General features: G+C 50.4%; 1 protein-coding gene across 2 annotated transcripts in view; it reads right to left on the bottom strand.

Moving 5' to 3' along the window:
• Nucleotides 1-5,034: 5,034 nt before the first annotated feature.
• Poc1a (POC1 centriolar protein A) overlaps nt 5,035-27,761 on the bottom strand; it is a 67,379-nt gene continuing 44,652 nt past the window's right edge. For both annotated transcript variants that reach the window (XM_050139599.1, XM_050139600.1), the window contains exons 10-11: nt 24,287-24,430; nt 5,035-5,702 (exon numbers count right to left, since the gene is read on the bottom strand). In XM_050139599.1, coding sequence (XP_049995556.1) covers nt 5,604-5,702; nt 24,287-24,430 — 243 coding nt within the window. In that variant the 3' untranslated portion in view covers nt 5,035-5,603. The remainder of the gene's footprint in view (nt 5,703-24,286; nt 24,431-27,761) is intronic.

The raw sequence follows: 27,761 nt of genomic DNA, 5'->3' as shown, positions 1-27,761 counted from the left end.
AGGCTTCCTAGCAGCTAGGCGGCAGCAGGCACTCTGGGTTTGCCTCAAGGGCCCATCCCTAGCTTAGCCGTGAGTGCCCCACATCCTGGGACAAAAGGGTGCATTAAGCTTCTCCTTAGTGTGGTGGAAGTACTCACTTAGTGTGCTCACGGTGCCCTGGCTGGGGTGGGTTAGTCTCCTCTTCCTATGCCCAAGCAGCAATCTCACAGGGAGTGGAATTAGGCCCTGAGTCAATGACACTGCCACCAGCCTGACACAGCTCCCTCAGCAAACCCAGTTCTCTTCAGAAGTCCAGGGTGGGGTGAGGCAGGGGGCGTGGGGCTGTTTGGTGAGAAGCTGCCCCTGTAGCACCCGTCCCCCCTGGATGGCTGGGGCCATCAAGGGCCTACCTTGAGCAAATCGTTAGGAAGAGGAGGCTAATGACAGGGAGCCAGGGTGGCAGGGTGAGGGTGACAACACGCACTGGCCTGCTCAAAGGGCTGGGTTTCCGGGATTCTGGGTAATCACAATATCCACCCCCAACCTGTGCTAGCCCTAGTGGTGGCAGAAGAGGTGGCTTTTTACCTCCTCACACTCCCAACTTCCTTCTTGCCCCTGGAGAAGCCTGTGGCAGGAGCTACTGGCCTAAGAAATGAAGGCCATCTGGAATCGGAGCCAGAGACCCTAGGACCACAAGTCCCCTATTGATATGTAGAGCGAAGTACCAGGGAAGAGACCTGGCTGTAGGCCAACAGACAGTCATCTATTGTCCACATTTGCGCTGAGAATTCTACAGAAACCAGAAAATATGAGGGGGCTTCTCTCTCCCTCCCCCCCTCCTTCTCTCCCTTCCTTCCTTTAGTCCCTTTCTTTCTTTCTTGAAACGGTTTCTCTGTGCAGTCCTGGCTATCCTGGAACTCACAGAGATCCACCTGCCTCTGTCTTCCAGTTGTTGGGATTAAAGGTGTGTGTCACCAATGACCGGCTAGGGGGTCTTTTCAAGGATGTTTGGGTGAAAGCATCACCCCAGCCCCTGGCACCCATCCTTGGAGCAGGAAACTCCATTTCAACTTTCCCCTGGGAGTTACCTTGGTCCAGACTCCACCTCCGGGAAAGCCTGCCAACCAGTGACCCCAGGGAGGGTCAAAAAAGCCCACCAAACGGTGAACCACTCCCACCGGCTATTTAGGCTGCTGCCCAGAAAAGAAACACGTGGTCTCTGGGTTTTGCATGGCTACCCCCCCCCTTCCCCCATGCTTTCCAGCCCATCTGGGAGCGCTGCATTAATTAAACATGGGTATCTTTTATTCGGTCTAATTTTTTTTTTTTTTTTTATTTTTCGAGACAGGGTTTCTCCGTAGCTTTTTGGTTCCTGTCCTGGAACTAGCTCTTGTAGACCAGGCTGGCCTCGAACTCACAGAGATCCGCCTGCCTCTGCCTCCCGAGTGCTGGGATTAAAGGCGTGCGCCACCACCGCCTGGCTTGGTCTAATTTGGTCTGATTGGAATAATCTGCGTTGTCAGAAAGGCTTTTACTAAGAAATATACCTAACATATGGAGGTTTCCACCGAGGGGTCCGTTTTTCCTGCAGGCCCAGCACCATGTGCTGGGAAAAGGACTTTCTCTCTGCTAGGCTAAGATGGGCTTCATCTCAGTGAGTTCCCCTTTTGGAGTATATGGCTGGTGGGGGGGGCATTCATGCTATTTTTGTCAATTTTCAGGCTTTCCAATGAAGTCTAACCCATAAGGCGAGCCAGGCCTCGCTGAGATGAGACTTGGTGTTTGGAGATGTCTGCCACTCATTTCTCCTAAACCCCCATTTTTGACTCAAGAGCCCCTTTCGGTGGACGCATTGCAACAGGCTTGAGTCCCAATAGGCCTAGACTTCTAAATGGGTTATTGCTATTCAAAGTCGAATCCTCAAACGCCCTTGGGCTGCCTTTTACAAAAATCCTTTTAAGTTGGGGCTATCTAACATCTAACATAGAAGCAAACAAAGCTCCAAAAGTCCATGGTTTCTAAATGCACGCTCCTGCTCCCCTCCCCTCTCCCTCCCCCACCCTGCATGCTCCTGCCCCCCCTCCACGCTCCCTTCCCCCACCCTGCTCTCTAGCTATTTGCCATTTGTCTCACGTTGGGATTTGTGTGTGTGTGTGTGTGTGTGTGTGTGAGAGAGAGAGAGAGAGAGAGAGAGAGAGAGAGAGAGAGAGAGAGAGAGAGAGAGAGACAGGGTTTCTCTGTGTAGTTTAGGAGTCTGTCCTGGAACTAGCTCTTGTAGAGCTGGTTGGCCTTGATCTCACAGAGATTCACCTGCCTATGCCTCCCAAGTGCTGGGATTAAAGGTGTGCACTACCACTGCTTGGCAACTCTAGGATTTTATTTATTTATTTATTTATTTATTTATTTATTTATTTTGGTTTTTCGAGACAGGGTTTCTCTGTGGCTTTGGAGCCTGTCCTGGAACTAGCTCTGTAGACCAGGCTGGTCTCGAACTCACAGAGATCCGCCTGCCTCTGCCTCCCGAGTGCTGGGATTAAAGGCGTGCGCCACCATCGCCTGGCTAGGATTTTTTTTTTTTAAACAAATCTGTTTCCCCGTCCTTCCACTCTCCTGGCTTCTGCCACCTAACTACACCAGGATTTTAAGTTGGTCAGCTGACATAGGTTTCTACAAGTGTTTTATCTGTCGTTAGAATAATGTGGCCATGGTGTGTCTGTGTGAATATATGGGTGTGTTTTCATAGTATGCTTGGCTTATGTTTCTGTGTGCACGTTTTCAGATCAGTAAAATTTTTAACTCCAGACTAAGACAGCTCTGGAAAAATACAAATCTCCATTTTGACCTCTCTGACATCTTGGGTAAGAGTACTCACATGTGCTAGTATTCCTTTTTTTTTTGGAGAGGGGTGTTTCTCTGTAGCTTTTGGTGCCTATCCTGGAACTAGCTCTTGTAGACCAGGCTGGCCTTGAGCTCACAGAGATCCGACTGCCTCTGCCTCCTGAGTGCTGGGATCAAAGGTGTGTGCCACCACCACCCGGCTGTACTAGTATCTTTTAAAAAAAATTTATTTATTATGTATACAATATTCTGTCTGTGTGTCTGCCTGTAGGCCAGAAGAGGGCATCAGATCTCATTTCAGATGGTTGTGAGCCACCATGTGGTTGCTGGGAATTGAACTCAGGACCTTTGGAAGAGCAGGCAATGCTCTTAACCGCTGAGCCATCTCTCCAGCCCGCTAGTATTCTTTTATTTTTATTTATTTTTACTTAAAAATTTCCACCTCCTCCCCTCCTCCCATTCCCCCCCCCCCGCTAGTATTCTTTGACTTATTAAAATATTAAAATATTCCTTTCAAGCTGGGCCGGCTGAACTTTTGGAGGGCTGCTTTTGTGCTTTTGTGTCTGACAGCAAGAGGGAGGGGGTAGAAGTAGAGCAACCTATCAGGTAGGGTTGATAGTATCATTTCGGGAGATAAATACTGCAAGAAAGGCCCAATTACATGACCTCCAACCTTCCAAGCCATCCAAGTCCACCAAGGACCCCTGTGTTGGACCTCCTAGCACTCCAGAGAGCTGTCCAGCTCAGGGAGTCCATTAAGTCTTCACAGGGGTAGGAGTGGCAAGGGGCCTGTAGACCCCCTCTCCAACTAGGTGCAACTTGGGTCCTCAGGTTCTTGGAGCAGGGAAGTTTTGAATTGGGACTCGTGGGAGAAAAAAAGGACCATTTTGGGGGAGAACTTTAGTCCTTCATAAGTCTGTCCTGGGCATGGAAGGAAAGACCACCATGATCAAGATCATTCCAAGAGCCACATACGCAGACTGGGGAAGCCCAGTGGTAGAATGCTTGCCTACTGAGAATTGCACTTTCCCTAATCCCTGCGGCTCCACTAAGGGAGGTGTGTGGCTTAGAAACATCCCAGTAAGGCCCCTCTCCATCACTGTCTCCATCACTCTAACAAAGTACTAGGCAAAAGCAACTTCAGGAAGGGAAGGTTTATTTGGCTCATGGTCTATCACGGTAGTGAAGTCATGGCAGCTTGAACTTGAAGTGTTGGTTACCTTGGACCCACAGCTGAGTAGAAGAAGGGGATAAATGCCAATTCTTGGCTTCCACCTCTACCTAGTTTTGGAGACAGGGTCTCACTGTAAGACCAGGCTCACACTCAGAGATCCGCCTGCCTTTGCCTCTGCCTCCAAGGGAGCCCATGCTGGGTGGCAGAACCAGCATGGGAGGGGAATGACAAGACTGAACTCACAGAAGCACCCTTTGAGTTGGCAGCCAGCTAAGACTCATGGGGTGGCGTGCTCATTACCTCCTGGGGCAGTGGAGGGGCTTTCCTGCCAGTGCAGGCTACCAGGTTCCTACACTGCAGCTTCCCAGGGAACCCTGACAACAGGCTCTGCCATCTAGTGGGACTGGACAAAGTGACAGGTTCCCTTGAGCAACTACTCTGCACTGGGCAGGGAGTAGCACTTAGAGGAACAGAGGTCACTGCTTTAAAATTCCCTAACAATCAGAGCCTCAGCCGCAGTCCTGAGGGTACAACTGGGGGTGGGCAGGACCAAGCTCTGACCCTGGAATTCAGTTCTCCTGGAGGAGGCAACCTCCCACCCTTCAGGCTCTACCTCTCCTGGGAGCAGTGACCATGCTAACTAGCCAGTCCTGACAGCTTTGGGGGGGGGGTTCTAGCACTGCATGCACCCCCAGGGCAGGGCAGTATGTTAGGGACAAGGACCTCCTTTGTTGGCTAAACCCCAAGATGCTGAAGGCACAGCAACGCAGACATGGAAAGTACACTGGCTTTCCCAGTCCAGATGTGGAGGAAGGGGCCCTGGGAACCCTCATGAATGAATGCAAACAGGGTGCTTGGGGTCTCCAAATCCCTGCAAACGCCAGAGGTGAGTAGTATACAAGGTTTTGCACTCCAGCACCCCTAAACAGCTGCAAAAGAGGGTGTCCCTAGTCTCAGAAACAATGCTCATTTTCCCTTTGTGGGCCCTGGGACAAGAGGACTGTAACCAGTGTTACCTAGAACAAGCCATTCCTGCAGCAAGATCAGTCAAATTAGTTTTAATTTTCAGATTCCTTTGTTCTCATGCATGTAGACAGGAAGAAGCCACAAGCCCTGGTGAAAACATGGGGCGACAGAAACGACAGCCTTTGCAATGGCCCTACCCATTCCGCCAAGCTTGTTTCTGAGCATCTTGACTCAGATGGCTCGTCCAAGCAATGAGTTGCCAGCTTAGGAGTCAGTCAAGGGACTGCGGTGAGCTGAATGAGAACTTAGCATGGCTCTCCAGACAGCGTGCCACCATCTCAGGACTCTGAAGAAGTACACAGTTCAGTGGCCCCTTTTTATTAAACTGAGTGTGGTCCTCTCAGCTGGGACTCAAGTCTCCTTTCTGTGTGGCTCTGCCCACTGGGAGCTTCCCACAGCCAGGTGGGGAGGCTCCAGGTACTAAGAGCACTTGGGGATGGGGGAGCAGGAGTACCCAATCCCAGGCTGGGTACAGATGTGGCTCCCTCAGGGCCAAATCCCTTTATTTATTTACTCAAGCCCCCGTACAAATCCCTGGCCTGCTGTCCTAATCGACTGAGCTCTTGATTCTTGATGTGCTCCCTGATCACGATGGCGTTCTCCGCATGATTAGCTGCTGGTTCTCCAGACACTGCTTCAGCTTGTCTTCTGCCAGTGTCAACCGCTGTTCCAGGATGGACACCGTCTGCAAAATAAAAGGTGCCAGGCTCAGGATGGAGGGCTCACCTTGCTGCCCTAACGGATAAGCCATCAGCTTCCTATCCAAATGCCAGGTGCCTCCCTTCCCACCAGGCCCTGCCTGGCCTTTCATGCCTTCTGCTCGCATCTCTGGAGTTTGTGGGAAGGAAGAGATGCCTTGAGGGGAAGCAGATTGTAGCTCTCACAGTCCTCAGTCATTCCCCCAAGACAACCAGGGCAGGAGGAAATCTGACCCCTAGTCTGGGCCATGCACTGTACAACACCAGAAACCACCGACCACTTCTATCTAAGAAAGAAGTTGCCCCATGACTACTTCTTGATCCTGCCCCAGGACACGTCCCTCCCCCCCTGTGCTGAGGGCACTCTTCCCAAGGTGGGAGGGTCCTTTGAGGGCAGAGTGAGACAGCGCCACCTGGGGGTGAGGGTGATTCCTGGCAAGTGATTGATTGATCCACTTACTTCCACACACCCAGCACAAAGGCTGCCTATGGATCCAGTCTCCTGAGGCTGCATGTACTTAATGGACCAAGACCAGTCTTGCAGACAGGGCTCCCACAAAGGTGGTGAAAAACCTGTCTACTCCCTCTGGCTTTGGGCGGTATCAGTAGTGGGAGCTGCATACTTCTCAAAGGCTACCCATCCCAGTTTGCCCCACCAGTCACACCTACCCTAACACTTGCTAGGCTGATCCACGTTCAGCTGGTCATTTCATTTCCACCACTAAGGGCCGCTGAGGGCCTACTGCTTACATGAAGGCCACCCCAGCCACTGGGGATAAGGTCACTGCAAGGAAGGCCACCGTGAGCACAGCAGGCTTGATTCCTACAGGCACTAGGAAGGTCATGTAATTTCACCAGGGATGTCTCTCAAGAGACATTGTCCCCTTCCCCGAGGTTCCAAGAAGGTTTGAGCTTTCATGCACTCGAGAAAACGGAGACATTTTGGGAGTTTCCCTTTCTGTGCAGATGTAAATCCTCACAGCATCCTGCGCCGTCTGATGGCTGGCCAGGGATGGCAGAGCTAGGCTGAGGGAACTCATCATATCCTCAGTCGGCCAGGCAGCCAGGACGGGTCTGCTGTAAAAGCGGCAGTGGAAACAGCCCCGGGCTGGCCCGAGCAGCATTCCTGGAAGTTCCCATTGCTGCTGTGAAACTCCCTCTGCCAAAATCATTCTTCTTCCAGACCCTTTCCACAGACAGTCGGGACTCGAGGCCACAGTGGGGGAGCCTGGCTGGTGGCATTTCCTTTTCTGCTTGTTCCCCCCCCCCCCCGTCCTTTAAAAATTTTAACAGGAACCCAGTTTCCAAATGCAGAGATCATAGACTCAGAAAACAAGAGCTGCTGACCAACGGCAACATGGGGGCTCCACCTGGTTCCCTGGGAGGGAGGCCCATACTTTAGCCCAGCAGGAACAGAGCTGGGACCTGGGAACCATGTTCTTGACTTCTGCTGCAGTATCTTAGTGTGAGACCATAACTCACATTAATTCAGACTCTATACCATCCCAGAAAAAATTCTAGTTTTTTCTTTTTTTCCTTTGTTTCAGATAAGGGCTCACAGTGGTCCAGGCTGGCTTTGAACACACTATAAAGCTGAGCATGGCCTTGAACTTTTTTCCTGTCTCCCCCTCTTAGTGCTAGGATCATAGGCATACATGAGTCACTAAGTCCAATTAGTGCCCAGTTTGGTGCTAGGTATCAAACCACGGGCTTTGTGCATGCTAGATACATGCCCTCTACCAACTCAGCACATCTCCAGTGCACAATGTGCTGTTCTTCTACAAAGAAGAGGGCTTTTCCAGCAATGGAATGCCCCACCAGGGCATCTGATGATGCGGCTAAGCAAGGTCCTGGCAGGGTCTGCGTCCGCCCCAGCACTGCAGTGCAGGATGCATAGGCTGCCACTGTAGCAGGACCTGGGGGCGGGGGGCGGGGGGAGATTGCATCTGGGGTGGCATGTAAGACATCTGGGACATCCCTGGTTAAGGACTAACCTTAGGCCACTTCATGTGGCCTTTTCACAGTGTGACTTTTACCTGTGACGAGCACATGTCTACACCAGTGTCAGTCACTCAGAGGCTCAGTGAATATGTACTGCCTCAGTGTCCAGACGACAAGAGCAGCTGCTGTTCCCTTTTTCTGCCCAGCGCCCACACAGGGGAGCTCAGTCACATGGGTGGCTAGCTGCTCACCTCATTTCAATCCCTTGGGTCCTACCTTGGGAATTCTCCTGTCACAGAGGGTCTGGCCTGGCTGGGCAACAAAGCCATACTTTATCCTTAAAGTGTGAGTGGGGCATTTTAAAGGCAATACCTGTGATATTAGGAGCCCACGCTACAGCCCCCAGCTTTGATTTTCTTCTCGACAAAGGCAGATGAGAACTAGCCTTCCAGCCTTCCCAGTGTCTCTCAACTAGCCTAGTCCCTCAGAGGGAGCTGTGTCAGGTCAGGTGACGAGGGCGCCAGAGTGGGAAGGTGCCTGTCACAACAACTTCCAGCCCCGTGTCTAAACACCAGCAGTCCAAAGACCTTGCTCAGGACTACCCAGCAGCCCTATTACACACCTCACAACACCGAGGCGCACTTTCCAGATCACAAGCGTCCCTTCCCCCAACCAAACGATCTTTTATTTGCTTAAACATTTAGGTTTGGAATTATGGCGGAAGTCATAAAAGCAAGGAAAGATAAATGTTGGGGGTTGGTGAGATGGCTGCCCAGGTAAAAGCACTTGCCACAAAAAGCTGCCATTCTGAACCTGATCCTCAGAATCAAATGCCCAGAGTTGTCCTCTGACACTTTTTTTTTTTTTTTAAAGGAGCCGAGTGGTGGTGGTGTACACCTTTAATCCTCGCACTCGGGAGACAGAGACAGGTAGATCTCTGTGAGTTTGAAGCCAGCCTGGTCTACAGAACAAGTTTTCCAGGACAGCCAGGGTTACATAAAGAGACCTTGTCTCAAAAATAGATAGATAGATAGATAGATAGATAGATAGATAGATAGATAGATAGAGAAAAGAAAAAAGAGGCAATGTTATAGGGACAATCTTATCCAGGAGTCAGTGGGCATACAGGTGCCCACTGGGTTAAGGAGGCAAATGGAAAGCTTTACACTGGTCAGGGGTTGTGCCGAGGAAATGAGGCAGGGCAGGCAGGAGTTGAGGGGAACTCACTGGCAAGAGAGACAACCACAGGAGGCTACAGAGCACTGCAGACCAAGGAGACAGGGTCTTGGGTCCCACAACCCCCTGCAGAGCTTTATCTTCACCTCAGAGCAGCAAGAAAGGGCTGGGAGACACTGGCTGCTGCCTAGGAACAGTCTGGAAGGGCGCTGCAGAGCTGTGGGGAGGCAAGGTGGAGTCAAGGATGGGATGTGGGGGCTCAGACTGCAGAAAGGGAAGCCCTAGAGGAAAGGAGACAAAATTAGACAGTGCTCTGAAGGGTGAGGCAAGACTCAGGTTAGCGGAGAAGAGAGCGCGACAGAGTGTGAGGCCTGCAGTGGTCTGAGAAGTGGCAGAGGGCTGCAGCGTGTTTCTGAGGACGGAGGGCAGTGAATCCACAAGCCCCTGGTGTAGGAAAGGAGAATCCAGTCTAGCAGGGCCAAGGACCCTGTCAAGGCTCAGGACACTGCCAGGGAGGGACTGCCAGGCCCATAGGAACTGACGGGAGGAAAGTATTAAGGTGTTGGAGACCAAAACCAAGAGCACAGTGAGGAGCGGCTGGGCCAGCCCCTGGCTCTGGGCAGCAGATGAGGATCTAGAGCTGGGCTACCGGGTGGGACTTTCAGTCTGACTCATCCGGGCTTCTGGAGGAAAATCCTCCTAGGATTGGCTCAACACTGTATTCTATTTCCATTCTGGTTTTCCTGCAAGAGGAGGGGAAACAGTGATGTCTCTGGCTAGGGCCACGGGGCAAGTGCGTCTTCTCTCACAGTTCAAGGAGAGTAAACATTAATGTGACACCCTGAAGGGCTTTCTAAACAGTAAAAAAGGAACCGACTTTAAAGTGACAGCCTTCATATTTAGCCCCCCAAGAACTATGGCAATTCTCACAACAGCTGAACCAAACGCCAAGCCTGAGATGTCCGGCACCTGGGCTCCCCACCCCAAATGTCAGAGGAACACACACCAGGGTCGTTCTCAGAGATGCCTTTCTGTACTGGCAGTAGCTATGGGGCATTTGCTGAAGGCTGCTAGGATCCCAAACAGCTGAATCCAGCTCCTGCATTGTTCTCAACAGGACTACCGGCCCATACCGGCCATATCAGATGCCCTGCATGGGACTGAACCTGAGCTCGGGTATCTGTTGGCCTGAGGTGGCTGAGGAGACAGTCTTGGCTTCTCTGACTGGTGTGACTGGGATTCAGGTATGTGAGAGAACCACAGGAAGCCAGGGCAAGTTTACAGGGCCTCGTGGGGGCCACAGAGCACTCACAGGCTCTTCGTATTCCAGAGAAGAGTTCTCTGAGTACTGAAAGGAGGTGAGAAAGTCCAGAACCCTCAGAAAAGGTGAAAAGTGGAAAAAGGTCAGGTACAACTTGCCTGGTTGCCACAGCTCGGAGCGGAAGAGAGACCATGACAGCCACACACTCTCTCCCTGGGTTTCCCTCTCTGGCCTGGTTTTCCCTTGAGGTGGGATTGCCCCGCATCTTTCTACAACTCTTTCTTCCTAATTCTTGTTTATTTCTTCTTTTATCCTACTCTTCACTTTGTGTTTGGAATAAGGCAAGAAAGCAGAGCACGGTGTTTGTCTGACCCACTGGGACAGTGCCCCTGACACAGCTCACTTGCTCTGGGCTCAGAGCACTTGTCTGTTTTTATTATAGCAACCAAGGTAGCCAGAGCATGGCCTTTACATGAGGGCTCTGTAGACAAGGGACTACTGACAGATTCAGGGGCCCACCTATGCACCATTGGGGTCCTTCTGCACCAGGGCACACCACATCCAGCCAGCACTGTGGACCTTCCTTGTCCTACTGTGGGGTTTACCCCCGTCTGTCCCCTGACAGCCACATCTCGGCTTCCTAATGACTTCCTTTCTTAGGCCACCCTTGACTCCCATCTTTCCTGCTGCTTCTGATATATTCCTTTTCTACCCAAGACTTCAGATTCCTTCGTGTGACACTCACATGGCACTTGTGGCCCTGTGTGGTAGCTCAATACTGCTTCCCAAAGACCCAGTTCCAGCCTCTTTCCCAGCATTCCCTCCTGGACTGCAGTCCATGCTTGGGGTCTGCCTTCCTCCCCTTTCAGCATGCTGTGGCTGTAGAAGAGGTGTGAGCCCCTGGGAAATGTCACAGCTTCGGCTTTCACTGTGACAAAGGAACAGGCTCCAGACTGTGATGATTCGTATTCAGATTTGAACTTGATAAGCTTGCAACTGGCCTTGGCTAAGTTCCCTGACTCAGTTTCCCTGTATGTAAAAATGCAGCTCTCAGAGCTGCTGCAACGCTCACCCACCCACGGTTCGTGTTTATTCACTTGCTGTTGGCTGTAAATAGGATGGGTGCATTGTGGGCAACACGATGCCCCAGCTCTTGCCCTGGCTGAGTTCTGGGATAGTGGGGAAAGCCTGGACACAGAAGGGACTCACTGGAGTACCAAAGACAGTACCTGTGGTCAGTCCTGAGAGGGTGCACAGTGCTCTGCGGCTTCTTACAGCTCCCTCACGATGGAAAGCTGTTTTTTAATGATTTCCAGGACTGTGGCTGATTTGCACTCCCTAAGGAGATCTCTCTGGAGGGTCTTGGGTTCCCCAGTAACCTCCTCCTTCCCCCACCAAACAGAGGATTCAATTATTAGAGGCTAATGGGTGCTAGCAGCTCTTGGGTGCAGTTCCCCTGGCACACCACTCTGGAAAAAGTGGCAGGTGTGGGGAATGCTCTAGGGCTGGCCACCGGACTGTGCTACACACATCTAGCTCCTTTGGTTTGATTTTAAAGATAGAGAATGTGGAAATAATCTCACTGTAGCATGGTTTGACGCCGCTCAGATTCTCAGCATCTAAAACAGATGCAGTAAGTGGGGGAATCTCTCTCCACTGTGAGGTCTTGTGAGCTATCAAATCAAAGTAGGGACACTGAGTATGCAGCCTGTCCCAGCTCTGCTCTGTCCCTAGCAAGCCCCAGCCTCATATCTTGGTACACGTCCCTATGTGTGTGCCCACATGTGCACATAGGAAGCCCTGCCTTGCTAATAGTGCTCTGGTCAGTCACGTGTCAAGGTGACTAGGGGCTGGAGGGGCAGCCTGGGGACAGGCTGCTGGTTTGAGTTCAATCTTTCCCACAACTCAGTCTGCCTCCCAGACTGGTCACGGCCCGCATCTAATGACTTGCTGCAGAGGGGTTCTCAACTCTTGAGGGTGCCGATGCTAGTCTTCAAGCAGCCTGCCAGTCGTCCAGTGTCCGAATCATGAGGGCTAGGTTTTGTACAAGTCTTGTTCATAGACAAGCTCCAAGACACAGGTGGCACTTAGAAAGTGCTTGATGGACAAAGGTTGAGTGCTGAGCGTGGGGCAAGTGTCAAGAACACAGTTCCCTGAGACCCAAGACAGCCCAAGTTTGTTGATGAGTCTGCCTGGCTGATGAACAGCACTCACTCACCTTAACCCCTGGATATGGCAAGCTTGAAGGGATGACACGGGAGGGATATGGGTGACAGAGACCTAACATCCTACCCTAGTGTGGCCCTCCTCTGGCTGGCCTGGGGAGAAACTCCCCAACTTCAGTAGAGCAGGAAATGGGGGATACAAAATTAGAGCCGGAGTCAAAGAATCTGTGGGTTCCTCCTTGTCCAACCTCAGCTCTGATCTGATGGCTTAAAGCTTCAAGGCCTGAACTTGGAGGGAAGGAACGGAGGAGGTCCCTCTTATGATGATGTCTGACATGCTGAAGTACACACAGCTGGCCCATAAAACGTAAGAATCTACAGAAAACCCTCAGAATCTCTAGCTATTTCCCACTTAGCCCACAGTCTGCTGCAAAGCAACACAAGCTTTTGGCATCTGGAGCCATGGGTCTGAGCTCTGTTTCACATCATCTCAGGGATACAGGATTTCTTTGATGTTTTCACATGCCCCAGGCCTCATCTCTACTGAGGATTAGCTCTCTTTGGGACATAGAGGAAACACTATTTTCTCTCAGTGGATTAGCTACTGGATTAAGGCATCTTGACTAATTTACCTTCTCATGGCTTCATAGCCATTCCTCTCAAACAGTATCTCCTTCAGAGGAGACACTACAGGGCCCACCTGCACCTGTGAAGCCAGATGCTCCCGGGCCCTAAGGAGTGCTGCTCACACCACAGAGGATACCAAGCCGCAGTCTTGCCAACATGGGCCTGGGTTTAGGCACCTCTCTTTGTCAGCCATGTGTGGCCCGCCTGGGAAGTCAGAAGGTGACAGAACCCAAGATACAGTACAAGATGCCAGGCAAGTTTGTCCAGTGGTTCTGCTACACTGATTCTATATGAAGTCCAACAGAGCTAAGTAGGGACATGAAACTTGAACACCTCTTGCAGCCCCAAGCCTCAGAGACTGCTCTGAAGCTGGGAGGCTTGAAAAATCCCAGTGTAGCCTGGCAGGCTGGCTGCAGCCCCGGCCCAACAGGACATCTGCGGGGACAGAGAAGTGCATGTGTTATCAGGGTGGTTTTCATAAGTTTTCCCTGCCCTGCCAGGTGTCCACTGACCCACCAGGGAAAATCTGCTTCCTTGCCCTGCGTTTTCTAGAGGTACCAGCTAGAGTGACTCTAGATCAGCCCAGAACTGCTCTTTCCAAGTGTCATGCTAGGTAAAGCCTGACATGTCTTTCTCCTCTTGCTCCATCCCCTAAGGTATAAAGAGGGTTTGTGCCTACAGTAAAGGCTCGGATCAAAGTGAGTGGATGGAAAGAGCAGGCCCTATGCGGCTTTTCCCTGGCTTTGTTGTAGTGGAACGTCAGCAGAGAGAGCACCCGACAGCCACAGGGTCAGCTGAGGCTTGATTAATCTCAGAGTACCACAGGCCTGTCTGCCTGCCATAAAGCTCACACAGGCCCCTTCTTGTGTTTTGTGCTTGACCCTTCCTTTAGAGGGCTCCAGATGAACAAGAATAAATTACCGGAGTCCCCTAACCCATCTCTAAGCACATCCTACACCAGCCTGAACGAGGGGTTCATACATGTGTCTCATATGTCTCAGCCCCTGACTCCTGCTCCTCATGTTCCAGCCCTCCCCACTCCTCTAGGCCTGCACAGAGCCTCAGAGCAATCTCATATGACCAACCGTGAACATTCCTGTTCCGGAGGTAACCACAGCCATCGCCCAGCCCACTTCAATCTGCTGCTTCTTTGTGTGTGTGTGTGTGTGTGGGAGGGGGGTTTACTTTTTGCCGCAACCGCAGACAGGATAGAAGATGGAAAGCAAGAGATGTCTGCCAGATCCCCGAGGAAGCTGCCATCCAGCCCCCCATGCAGTAACAAACACGAGCTAGTTTTGGAGTACAGCTAGTAAGCTGCGTGCCATGAGGGGAGGCTGCATGCTGTCCTGACTTGGTACTTGAGGAGGGAACAGCCTCCCCCACCCTTCCCTATTGTAAAGCCACAGGAACCTGTGGACTGAATGCCAAAGCCAGCAACAGGGCTGGGGAGGAGGAGCTGGGGAACCAGACAGATGCTCTTATTCTTCCTCGGTGCCTCTGCAACTAGCTAAAGGCAGGCATCAGGCCTGTCCCTACCACAGATTACACAATGTCTTCAGTCCCTTGTCTCCCAGGAAGTAGCCTCTTAACAGAGAGACAAACAAGCCTCTTGTCTGCAAACCCCCAAGTGGCAGGGGCTCAGGCTGTTCTGAACTTGACCGTGGCTGAAAGGGTAGCCCATGAATGGCCATATAGAGAAGGAAGACAAATTTGCTCTGGACCAAGTCTGTGTGGTAGTTATGTGCTTGTTAGCAAACGCTGATGTGCAGAGGATGGTTTTGGTGGAAACAAACAAGTACTCACTTGTAAGCAGGGATTGCAGAAGGCACACAAGGGGACTTGCTTTGTACTTTCCTGACAAACTAGGTTTGGGATCCCATGGGAGGACCGACCCTAGAGAAAATGGTATAACTACTAAAAATCCAGACTCTTTTCCTGCAGACAGTGGCTGCCCTGCCTAGCAAAGAAGGACACTGAAAGCCCCATGGAGTAGCCAGGCAGCTTGGCCCACAGCACAGAGACACGGCCTGGTAATCCCAGTTATCCCGCTAGTGTGGACTAGACACTTTATCCAGTAGTCCTGTAAGCAGGGAACTGCAAGGACTTAGCAAGGCAGGATTAGTTAAAGGTATCCAAAGGAATCAAAGAAAAACCCTTGGCCTTGTTGGGTGATACTAGCAGAGCTCAGGAACCTGAACATTTGGCACACTCAATTGCCAAGGAGTCCCAAAGCAGCAGCGCTTGTAGGGCTTGGTTCTTCTAGCTTAAATTTCAAGTCTTAGATTAGAGCCTAGTATTTTCTATGAGCCATAGGAACCTGACTGTGACATCACAGCATGGCTGGCTAGCCTGAAGCACTGCACGCTAAGAAAAAAAAAAGCTGGAACAAGAATTTGCAAGAATTTCATGGGTTGGTATTTTTAAAAAGCAGCAAGATGTGAAACTGAAATCAAAAATAACTCTGCTGTTGGCTTCTGAAACAAAACCACCAGGCCACTGGCTAAGTCTGTGTTGGGCTGCTCACAGCCGCCTCCCAGGCTCCTGGTCACTATCCACATCTCCAGCAGAGACCCAGGGCCTCAAATGCTCGAGAGGATAGTTAGGCCCAGCCCAGCAATCCTCTAGGATTCTGCGAGTCCACAGAAGAACACAGAGGAGCCCCTGGAGCAGTGAGCTTGTCCAGGACTCTACCTGCCTGCTAGTTAGGCTTTCCAGCATCTCTACAGGGAAGAAGAGGAAAGAACACGCAGTTCAGAGCCTGTGCTGCTGTTCCTCAGGATCTGACATCAAGAGAGCAAGTCTGGCAGCCCAGTGGTCTGGCCTGAGTCCTTCAGATCTTGCCACGAGGGCTACAAAACTGGCGCGGTGGCAGAGCAGATTTTGAAAGGCCTCATGGGAAGACATGGCTCTACCAGAGATGCTGATGTCTGCTGACCACCTTGCAAGACCGAATGGCAGATGCTATGTAGCAGCAAGGTGGTTATGTTCATGTTTGTGAAGGGCAACATGGGAAAGTGGGGTGGTCAGTGGGGCGGAAACAGCAGGAATGGACACCCTACAGGCCTCTGACTGCTGAACCAGAAGCTTCACCCTAGAGAAAGTCTTAAGAAGCAAAGCCCAACAACAGCAGCCAGGCCCTTTTGCCCTTCTCCTGGCTTTTCTGTAGACCCTACAGACTTCTGGGTGGAGCCAGCTTTGTCAGCAAAAAAAGACTCAGGCAGGCTCAGCAAGAGAGTGAGGTGAGCAGCCACTTTGAACAGGCATGTATTGGGTGTGGAGGTAATAAGGTTGAAGATGAACTCATAGCAAAGTCCTCCAAGGGAGAGACAGAGGGGGCAGAGGCAGGCAGATCTCTATGAGCTGAATTCCAGGTCAGCCAAGGCTATACATGGAAACCTGTCTCAAAAAAAAAAAAAAAAGGCATTTCAGGGCTAGAGAGATGGCTCAGTCATTAAGTGTTGGAGCGTTGGGCTGCTCTCCCAGATGACCTGAGTTTGGTTTCCAGCACCCACAAGGCAGCTCACAACCATCTATAACACTAGCTCCAGAGACCTCATACCTTCTTAGGGCCTCCATGGGCACCAGACATACATGTGATACACAGACATACATTCAGACAAAATACCCATACACATAAAATAAAAATAATAAATCGTACAAAAAAAGAAATCCCTACATTTTCCCCAAGCCAGCTACCGTTGGTGTCTAAGAAGAAGACAATAAGTTGCTGGACGGGCCCACATGGCACTTTTCACAGCAGCCTCCCAGGCTACGTGGTAACTCAATTCAAAGAATGGCTATCACAAGAAGCAGACATCTTTGAAGAGCTTCAGTCTTGGCCCTGAGGGCTGTAGTCCAGGTTCAAAGACCAATCCCTAAATTTCAACAGCCTCACCCCAACTTCTTGTGTTCCCTTCACAACCTAGACATGATGTGGGAGGTGATGTATGCTGTGAATGTTTTATTGCTTTGGTTAATGAAGAAGCTGCTTTTGGCCAATGGCTCAACAGAGTAAAGCCAGGCTGAAAGAGATATATAGAGAGAGTAGGTGGAGTCTAGTGAAACACCATGTAGTCGCTGGAGCAGATGCGTTAGAACCTTGCCGGTAAGCCACAGTCACATGGCGATTCACAGGTTAATAGAAATGGGTTAACCAGAGATACAAGAGCTAGCTAGCAATACACAAGTCATTGGCCAAGCAGTATTGTAATTAATAGTTTCTGTGCAAATATTTTGGGTCAGGGCAGCCGGGATCGAACAAACAGCCTCTGATAATCATAGACAGACACTGGCATTTCCCTGGACTTGAGTGTCCACTTCTGCTGCTCCCATGCTATAGGCTATCTCAGGGCTTCCTCACAGTGCCTCAGACAACACTGGAATAACTGCTGATCTTTACCAAACAACTGCCCCAGTCCAGTTTACAAGTTAACCAAGGACCACAGCAGGTTTGGCTATCCCCATTTATAAGAAAGGTAACTGAGGCCATGGGAATGATACCAAATGTCCAAGAGACCCAGGATGCCTCCAGATCCAGGAGAGGGAAGGTGCCGAGGCATCTGATAGGCAGGTGGTTCATTCAGTGAGAACATCTGTGAATCCCAAGAGGGAGCCATTCCTCTCCATACTTGGTGGACAAGGCAGCTGAAGAATCCTGGCTACTCCGAGTATGGATGACATCCAGTTGGGATCAGATCCTCCATGAGCTAAGCAGAGGAATAAGTGAAGCCCCAAGTAGCAGCCTCAGAGGGGTGGAGCACATGTCAGTGTAAGAGAAAGAGAGAGAGAAAGAGAGTGGCGGCTGTTCTCTGCAGGTGGCCTCAGGGGCAGGCCTTTGGGCTCCAAAGTTTGTTCCAAAGGGAAAGTTTGTGGTGGGTAGTAGTAGGAATGGAAACTGGGGTATTGTGATTCTGGACAAGCATGACCACCGAGCTAGGTGCCCAGTGTTTATGATTTACGCTTTCTTACCTGCTGAGCCATCTCTTCAGCCCTGCACTACAACTTCTTCCTCCTCCTCCTCCTCCTCCTCCTCCTCCTCCTCCTCCTCCTCCTCCTCCTCCTCCTCCTCCTCCTCCTTCACTATTTATTACTGAGGAAAGGGGCACAAAGTCCACAGTGTGTGTGTGGAGGTCAGAGGACTCTGAGGAGCCAGTTTTCTCCTCTCACCTTTATGTGGTTCCAGGTGTGCACAGCAAGTGCAGGAAACTTCTTGATGAAGACATCCCCAAATCCCACCAAACTGTTTTTAGTGAGAGATGCAGAGGATGCTCTGCCTACGCTATGACAGGACAAAGTCAAACACAGGCTGGCTGAACTCCAGGGTGGATCCAGGTACAACAAGTCATTATGAAGGCCTTATCAACACCTGACAAGATGCTAACTGCTGGGAAACCCCAAGGCGAGATCAAGTGAGGGCTGCAAAGGACATCCCTGGAAGAGCTGAGGCCTCAGCTAAGCACCAGAAAGATGCTCTCAGGGACTCGCCATCTAAAAAGATTGGAGGAGACCTGAAAGGTCAGGCGAACCTAAAGACGGCCTATTGGAAGTCCAGACAGCAGGAGACAGGCCAAAGGGTCCATACCTTGCAAGGTCATCTCAAAAGTTATGTTCCTCTCATAAATGCCACCCCCTTTCGAGACAGGGTTTCTCTGTGTAGTCCTGGAACTTGCTCTGTAGAACAGGCTGGCCTTGAACTCAGAGATCCACTTGGTTCTGTTTCTTGAGTGCTGGAATTAAAGGCATATGCCACCACCATACCTAGCTCATAAATGCAGTTTTGAAAAGTAATGAGTGCACTTTATAAAAATGGGATTCTCTAAAAGGTAAAACCAGCAAGGCCCAATGCACATGTGCATGTGTTAAAGAACCGATTTCTGAGCCGGGTGGTGGTGGTGCACACCTTAAATCCCAGTGCTTAGGAGGCAGAGGCAGGTGAATCTGTAAATTTGAGACCTGTTCTACAAGAGCTAGTTTGAGGACAGGCTCCAAAGCTATAGAGAAATCCTGTCTCAACAGCACCCCCCCCCCCCAAAGAACTGATTTCTGATGCTGCACAAACCCCAAGGCCAGTTGGAATTCTGACAGACCTGCAAGATCTCTTGGCTTGGGGCGGGGGTGGGGGCGAGGAGTTGCTTGCTAGGGAGGCTAGATGCCTCACTGTTTTGCTGATCTCACCACCCGCTTCCTTGACCTGCCCTAAAATCTAGCTCCAAGGTTTTATGAAGTTGCTTCCCAGGAGCAAGCCTGTGACAGCTCTGCCTCTTGCTAAATCCTGACCTCTCTTGTGTCCTTCCTATCTCACCCTGCATCCCTCTGGCTTCTGCTGGGTCAGGCTCCAGCTCGGCTTTATTCAGTGTCTAACCACGCCTGGGCTTCTTATGCATCCATCACTCCTAGCTTTCTCAATGGTTCCAGCTGCCCACTCCCTCTTAAAGCCTTGCTCTGGCATCAAATTCAGTCAAGGAGACTTCTCAGGAAAGGGACTGGATTTCACACAGGAGCAAACAGAGAATGGGCTCAGTAAATGTGTGTGCATAGAGAGAACCACCACTTCTACTGTAAGGGCTAAGAAATGGCTTTCTGGGCAGGGGGAAGGTCTAGCTTCTGGAGGCAGTAGAAGATTGGGAAGATGGCCTTGTGGTGGTGTCATATAGAAGGCTCTGTCCCTAGCAAGCCAAGCAGTGGCAGCACCAGGGGTGGCTGCTTAACATGACAGGAATTCACAGCATTGCTGGGCACTGCTTGATGAGCTCCACAGGTGGACACATTTTATATTCCCAGAGGCATGGAGAGTGGGTGCTGGTAACAGCATTGCATTCCAGGCTTGGAGATTGAGGCACAGGAGGCTTAGGTTTCCCTGAATCACCAGGTAAGGCTGCAGTGAAGGCAGACACACACTGAGCCCCAAGGGGGACTTGCTTAGTTCCAAGACTTTTCTTTCTAGAAGAAATGATGTGGGAGGGTGTCTCCCTAGAGAGGGCTGAGGTTTTTTCATCTGTCCCTCAGACTGGTGGCAAACAGACTACAAGCATCCTCAGAAGTGGCCTTGCCCCACTGAGCTGTATACCCACACTCCCAGACTGTTGAACAAGGAGGTAGGTTTTTATTTATTCATAATTATCTGTTATTTTGAGAAACCTGTTGGTTTATGCTGTAGACCAGGCTGGCCTTACACTATCGGTCCTTTTGGCTCAGCATTCCAAGTGCAAGGATTGCCAGTGTGAGTTAAGAATTTAGCTTTAAGAACTAGGGTCCTACCTGGGCAGGTGTGGGGCATGCGCCTTTAATCCCAGCACTTGAGAAGCAGAAGCAAGTGGATCTCTGTGAGTATGAGGCCAGCCTGGCCTACAGCATAAGTTCTAGGATAGCTAAGGCCATACAGAGAAAAACCAAAACCAAAAAAAAAAAAAAACAAAAAAAAACAAAAAAAAAACAAAACTTAGTCCTTTTTTAAGGTGGCACTGGAGGACCTGCGTGACTCACTCAGGAATCATCCCTGTCCACTGCAATATCAGAAAGGATGTTCTGTAGGACAGAAATGTAAGGGACCCATCTCCTAGGAGACCACACTTCCTTGAAGTAGACTTCCTTGAAGAGAAGGAAAAGGCCAGTAAAGTTCAGATCGTACAACACACGATTCATACGGACATCACTGAAGCAGGAATCTGTGCTGAGGTGGCCAGAGCACAGAGGGCTTTAGGATTAAGCACGTAGTGAGGAATAGCTGCTGAGGGGGTAGATCCCAGGCCAGACCTCACAGACTAAACAGGCAGCCTGGTTGAATGAGCCAGCTGAAGGGAAAGTGGCAGTGGCTACCTGGTTTTAGGGCTCAGGAGAGGGCTGGTTCAGTTTGGACTAGGTCTAAAAAATAGTTGATGATCAAGCCTCCAAAGAGCTCTTGGAGGACCCAATGTACCTTGTACAAAAGCGGGCTGGGCCTATGGCCTTGTGTGCGGCTCCAAGGAACCCAAGCTTCCTCAGGACACAGTGGGTCTAAGGGGGACACTTTTCACTTCGTGGCACAAGGAACAGAGGATAAGACCACCGTGGATTTGCAAAGAGACCAAACACTGTCAGGTACTAAGCTGTGGGCTACCCTGCCCTCTATGAGTGCCTTACAAAGCTACTATCATACTCCTGATTGCTAACAAAACAAAGCCTTCCATGTGCGCTCCGAAACCAGCAGCAGGAAGAGTTTTCAAGACTGTGCTTCTGCATTTTTAGCCACCTTCTCAGACTTGATTTCCAATTTTAGCCTGTAAGGTCCTAAGGACTCTACCTCCCCCGACCTCTCACTCCACGAGGCTGTGAAGAGCATGAGGCGGTTTCTGTCAGGCGTGAAGTGGGGTTTTCACCTTAAAGACTTTGCACGTTGCTCACATCTCTTCAGAGCAGCCTTTCTTCTCGGGGGCTAACAGGCTTTCCAGAATGTCTCCACAGTGTGCTCTGGAGTCCCACACCCTGACACCTGCCTCTCCCTTAGGTACTTCCATCTATGGACCCAAGATTGACATTCCGCTAAAGACAGACACAGCCCGAGGTCCAGAGTCAGGGAACAGCACCAGGTTTCAGCTCCATTTCTTTTGGCCATCCCTTGCATTCCCCCATAGGACTGAGCTGGGCTGCTCACTCCTCTCCCGCTTTTACAACCTGCCCTAGCAGATCACGTGTCCCTCACAGCCTCGTTAACAAGCCAGCATGGGATATAGGGACCTATAGAGTCCCTGCCTGGCAGCTAGTACCCAGGTTCCAGGCGGACAGAGGATCTTTCAGACTGCCTTGCTCACCGCACCACACGTCAGCTACCCGGGATTTGCATGGTCCCTCCAGACCATAGGCAGGTTGCTCTTCTATCAGGGCCTCCCTCATGTGACTCTCCTCTGGGCATTCCCCAGTGCCACTGCTACCTCAAGTCAGGATATTTTGTTCATCCCAAAGCTGCTATGCTATAAATTGCAAGTTGCTAATGAAAGTTAAGCTCTGGAGAGTAGGATCCACATTGACCTCACTGATGAAGATCACGGGTAGAAGGACCACAGTACACACTCACTCAATAGACACACTTAGAGCCAGGCGTGAGCCAAATTCTGCACTGATTCAAATCTGCTAACCCTTACCACAAACAGGGAGGCCAAGAGCCCAGGCAACCTGTGTATTACAAGTCAAGGCACTGGAGTTTAGAGAACTAAAGGGGCTGGGAAACCAAGCACACCTGGGGAATAGAAACCCAGGCCTGCAGAAATGGCCATTCACTGCTCCCGCATTCTGGAAGGCAAGAGTGAGATGAACGAACAGGACTTCTCTCAAAGCACCACTGTGGCTCCCGCCACACCAGGATGGGCAAATTCGGGTGGAAACTTATGTGTGATTTTGAGTCTGGTGGTTGCGGTTTACATAGCTCCAACAGCCAGGATCCCAGGAAGACGCTGATATTTCATTAATGTAGGTTGGAAAACAGGTCCTCTCTCTCTCTCTCTCTCTCTCTCTCTCTCTCTCTCTCTCTCTCTCTCTCTCCTTCTTTCTCTTTCCCCTCCTCCTTCACACATGCAGAAACAATTTATTTTAAAAACCAGATCACTGTGAGTTCAAGGTCAGCCTGGCCTACAGAGTAAGTTTCAGGACAGTCAAAGCTACACAGAGAAACCCTATTTTAAAAACAAACAAACAACCCCCAAACAAACAAATAAATAAAAGACTATGCAAGTTCACACTAAGCAGCCTTGGCCAGTCTGGAACTTAATATATAGAGCAAGCTGGCCTGGAACTCACAGACTCCCACATACCCCTGCTTCCCCAGGGCTAAAATCAAAGGTGTCAGCCTCTTTGCTGACTAATTTTATGTCAACTTGACACACACCAGAGTCATTTGAGAAGAGAGACTCTCCACTAAGAAAATGCTTCTGGGTTGGGCAGTGATGGCGCACTGCTTTTAACCCCCATCACTCGGAAGGCAGAAATAGGCGGATCTCTGTGAGTTTGAGGCCAGCCTGCTCTACAGAATGAGTTCCAGGATAGCTAGGGCTGTTACACAGAGAAACCCTGTCTTGAAAAACCAAAAATAAAAAAAAATAAAAAATAAATTTAAAAAAAAAGGAAAGAAAATAAAAGAAAATGCTTCTGGGGGCTGGAGAGACGGCACAATGGTTAAAAGTACTGGCTGTGCTTCCGGAGGTCCTGAGTTCAATTCCTAGCAACCACATAACCACATGAACAATGCATACATAATAAATAAATAAATAAATAAATAGATAGATAGATAAAGCTGAAAAAAAAAGGAGAAAAAAATGCTTCCAGTTGGATGGTGGTGACACATGCTTTTAATCTCAGTACTCGCGAGGCAGAGGCAGAAGGATCTCTGAGTTTAAGACCAGCCTGGTCTACAGAGTGAGTTCAGTTCTAGGAAAGCCAAGAATACAGAGACTCTCCACTAAGAAAATGTCTTGAAAACCAAAAGAAAATGCTTCTGTAAGATCAAGCAGCAAGGGGCTGGAGAGATGGCTCAGAGGATAAGAGAACTGACTGCTGTTCCAGAGGTCCTGAGTTCAATTCCCAGCAACCACATGATGGCTCACACCCATCTATAATGATATCTGGTGCCCAGAACACTATATACATAATAAATAAAAATTAAAAAAAAAAGATCAAGCAGCAAGTAAGTCTGTAGGGCATTTTCTTAATTAGTATTTGATGGGGGAGGGCCCAGCCCATGGTGGGTGGGACCACCCCTAAACTGGTGGTCCTGGAGTCTATAAGAAAGCAGGCAGAGCAAGTCATGGAGAGCGTGCAGTAAGCAGCACCTCTTAATAGCATCAGCTCCTGTCTCTAGGCTCCTGTCCTGCTCGAGTTCCTGCACTGCGTCTCTTCAGTGACAAACTGTGATGTCAAAGTATAAGCCAAATAAACCCTTTCCCCCAACTTGTTTTTGGTCATGGTGTTTCATTGGAACAATAGAAAACATAACCAAGACAGTCAGCATGCCTTTGATCCAGAGAAGGACACAATGAGTCCACAAGGGACACAAAGGCACTGTGAGCTTCTAATTTTAAAAAAACCCAGCAGTTCCTGGGCATGGTCTCTATGGTCTCTATGGTCTCTCTCTCTCTCTCTCTCTCTCTCTCTCTCTCTCTCTCTCTCTCTCTCTCTCTCTCTCACACACACACACACACACACACACACACACACACACACACCCTGTTACAGCCGTGCTCAGGAGACTGGAGTAAGGGGATTTCCAGTTCAGGGTCAGCCTAGGCTATGTAAAGTGACCCTGGCTCATTAAAACAAAACTCAGTACCAGTACCTGCCAACCAACATCAAACGGTTCAAATGCTAGAACAATGTAGATGAATGAGCATGTGTGTGTGTGTGTCACATATGAGCACCTGTTCCTATCAGAACCTACCTGTGTGAGGACATCCAGTTGGCCCACGATGTGCTCCAGTGTGCTGGTCAGTGTCTGGGGCATACTGACAGGTTCCTGGGGCTGGTGTTGCACTGACTCCAGACTCTTGTCTCTGCCTGGTGGGCCAGGCAAATCCATTTCTGGCTAAAGACAGAAAGAGAACAATCCCTCAGACTAGTTAATGCTTTAGAAACAAAAGGAGAGAGGGTCATCTTCAAAGGTAGATTATCTAAAGCCGGATGGTGGTGGTGCAGGCCTTTAATCCTAGCACTCAGGAGGCAGAGGCAGGCAGATCTCTGTGAGTTCATGGCCCTGACGACTGTTTAACCTCAATTCCACCCTCCCAACACTGGCTGCCCCAGGTTTCACTAACGCCTCCCTAAGGGCCCAACAGCTGTGGGCCAGAAATGAGAGGGGATGGTCCAGATCTTGCCCTGCCCCAGATCCCCTGGAAAAACAAAGATCCCTGTGTGGCTGTTATGCCCAGATGCCTGGCAAGAGCCAGAACCCACAGGACAGGCACAGCCAGCTTGTTTCAAACAGGACTGCAGGAATGGGAGGCACTTGAGTTTTTAGCGGCTTGAAGGGTCACTGAGCCCCTCTCTATACTCAGGTGCAGGCTTCTCCTGCCCCAGGAAGCAGCCTTCATGTGCTGAGCTGGAAGATTCCCTGAGCATGGGTGCCTGGAGGCAGACCAGCAGTGCCTGCAGCTCCACTGTGGACTAGTGACAGTCGATGCCCTGAGACACCCCCAAGTTTTGTTGACCCACAAATGTCTCATGGACATTACAGATATACCATGTCCCCCCTTAGGGCTCTGTCCATCTAATCTACCTCCTTCCACGTCCCTTTCTTGCCTTTGTGCTCTGGGTCTTGCACCACATTTTCCTCTCCATGGGGTACTTTCACCTACACTTCTTCCTCTGCTAAAAGTGCACTGCCCTCCCCCTCAGGAACTCCTTCTTCCAGCCCTGTTCCTCTAGCCACTTCATCTTCAGAACAAGGGATAGAACACAGGCAGACGAATCAATGTTGGCTTCTCCATGGGCCTGTCCAAGGGTCTGTCACTCCCTCTTGCCTGTACTCATCACTCTTCCCCACAACCCCAGGACGTCACTAGGCTCAAGGCTTGTGAACCATCCATGCACCAGAGCCAAGCCTTCTCCTCCCAGAAGCCGCCCACCTCCAGAGTCACAGGCAGTGGATTATGCTGGGTACATCTGGGACTCACCTAGGATACTGCCCAGCCCTGACAGTGCCGGGATGCCTGTGGACCCACAATCAGCAGCTGGCTGCTTAATCTTCCCCTCAATGTCTTCCCTCTCAGACTAAGCCACAGCAACCCAGTCCTGGAAGACGATCTGGCCTGGACATGTTCACCTGGATCACATCACAGTCCTTGAAAAGAAGGGACCCAGGCGAGGATCCCCAGGTGACAGAGGAGAAAGGCAAGGACAATTCAGCATATGGAACCTACCTAATATTTCTCTTTATTAGAAAAGAGTCCTGATCTCATAAACCACAAACTCTCAAGGACATATTGATGTGAACTTGAAAAATGCCAGCTCTGGTAGCCAAAGAACTAGAATGTGAAACACGAGCCGGAGGTGCATCTCTTGAGAAAATCAGTGCTGTGCCCACATGCCCATGGCGGGCGTGTCTGCTGGGTGATGTGGCCATTTCCTAAGGTCTTGGCTGTCGGGACCAGGGCTCTTCCAGGCCTTCCAGGGATCAAGTGCTTCAGGTCTCAATGCCCACCCAGAAGCCCATCCCAAAAGGAAATACTTAAGAAGTCTACTAGCCTTGCCAGGAAGGCTGTGTCAGCCACAGTGATCCCCAGGCTCAGGCAGTTCTGTCACTGGTGAGGAAGGAGAAGCCAGAGAGACCTTGGCTCCACCACTGACCAGCTAGTGCCTCTACCTTCTCATCTGAAAAATGGAGCCAATGACTGAACTCATCTGAAGTCACCAGCAAACCTTGAAAATTGTTTTCAGTCCTGTGCCTACTCGTTCCAGACAGACACACTCTTCCTCTAGGCGCCGAGTCCCCATGGTCCCACCAGAAAAGACTACTGAGAGAAGGTTACAAGCTTCCTGCCCCACAGCAGGCATCTCCATGAGGACAGCCAGAATGGCGCTGCCTGCTGCCTGGGAAGGAGGGAATGGAAATTCTGAGTGTTGTTGCAGAACAGCCCAGAAGCTGCCAGTGCTGAACTGGGCTTCTGGAAACAGTGGATGATGAGGTGGGGGAGGGGAGCGAGCACAAACTTTAGCAATCTCCCTCTGAGCCAGAGCTGAGCAGATCCAAGGGAGCAGCAAGGACTGGAGCCATAGTATTTATTCCAAGCTGGAGAAGCGGCTTCAGGAGAGAAATGTGTTCCCATGGATACCATGCGTTCACATGGGCTGTCCTCATGTTACAACAAGGGAAACTGAGGAAAGAAATGCAATCCCAGCACCCGGAGGCTAAGGCAAGAGGCTGTGAACTCCACAGTAGCCTGGGCTACATATGGGGATTGGAGTAGCGGGAAGATGGCTTAGTGAGGACAAGCACTTGCTAAGTTCAATCCCAAACCTATGACAAAGAACTGACTGACCAGAAGTTGTCCTTCTAACCTCCATACATGTGGGTGTGCATTGTACACACGGGCTAGTGTATGCATACATACTCAATAATAATAAAATTTTAAATAAAGAATAAGATATAGTAAGAAAACAAAAGAAAAAATTTAAAAAGAATCTGGGGTTTCTGGAAGCTGAAATGGGAGGATCACAAGTGTGGAGGCTAGCCTGAGCTACACAGTGAACTTAAGGCCATGGTCTAGGCCATCCTGTCTCAAAAGAACAAAACCCTAGCACCACAGCACTGAAGGCTGACCGGGCTGTCACTGCTGTTTACCTACCATCATTGCAGGCCCTGATTTAATGTCACCTCACTAAGTACTTGAGGGTCCTTCAGAGTAGGAACTGTTTTATTATTTTTCAGTTAGAGAACACTCAGGCTAAGTGCTCTCTCAGGAAAGATCACTCTGGCAGGTTACGGTGCCTTTCTCAAAATCACCAGGCTGAGATCTAATCTCAGAGCATAAACTTCCTGGGTATCAGGTAGCCTGTGACAGGTGACAGGTCATACTGGCTGCAGCTGGACTTCTCTGTGCATTTTCTCTTTAGTGTCTCTGTGGAGGTCACTAGGTCCTCTGAGCCTGTTTCTCCATCACTGCTCCCCTGCCTGTCCTGGAATGCCTGGAAGCAGCGAACAGAGGCCCTCTGCAAATACTTGATGTCTCAAAAGGCCCACCCACAGGTGCAGTGGAATTCCTGTGACAGAACCTCTTCAGGGTCTGCACTGCAACAGAGGGCCATGGCCCTGCCCCGCAGCCCTATGGCCACTCATCTGCACTCCAGCACTTGAGAGCTGCGGCATTTCCTGTGAAGCCTGGTGGTGAACAGGGACGGAAGCAGACATGGGAAAGCTA

This window comes from Alexandromys fortis, unplaced genomic scaffold (assembly GCF_014885135.2).
Source record: "Alexandromys fortis isolate MF-2015 unplaced genomic scaffold, M_Fortis_MF-2015_v1.1 scaffold_36, whole genome shotgun sequence".
Classification (NCBI taxonomy): Eukaryota; Metazoa; Chordata; class Mammalia; order Rodentia; family Cricetidae; genus Alexandromys; species Alexandromys fortis.
This window is presented reverse-complemented; position numbering and strand designations above follow the sequence as displayed.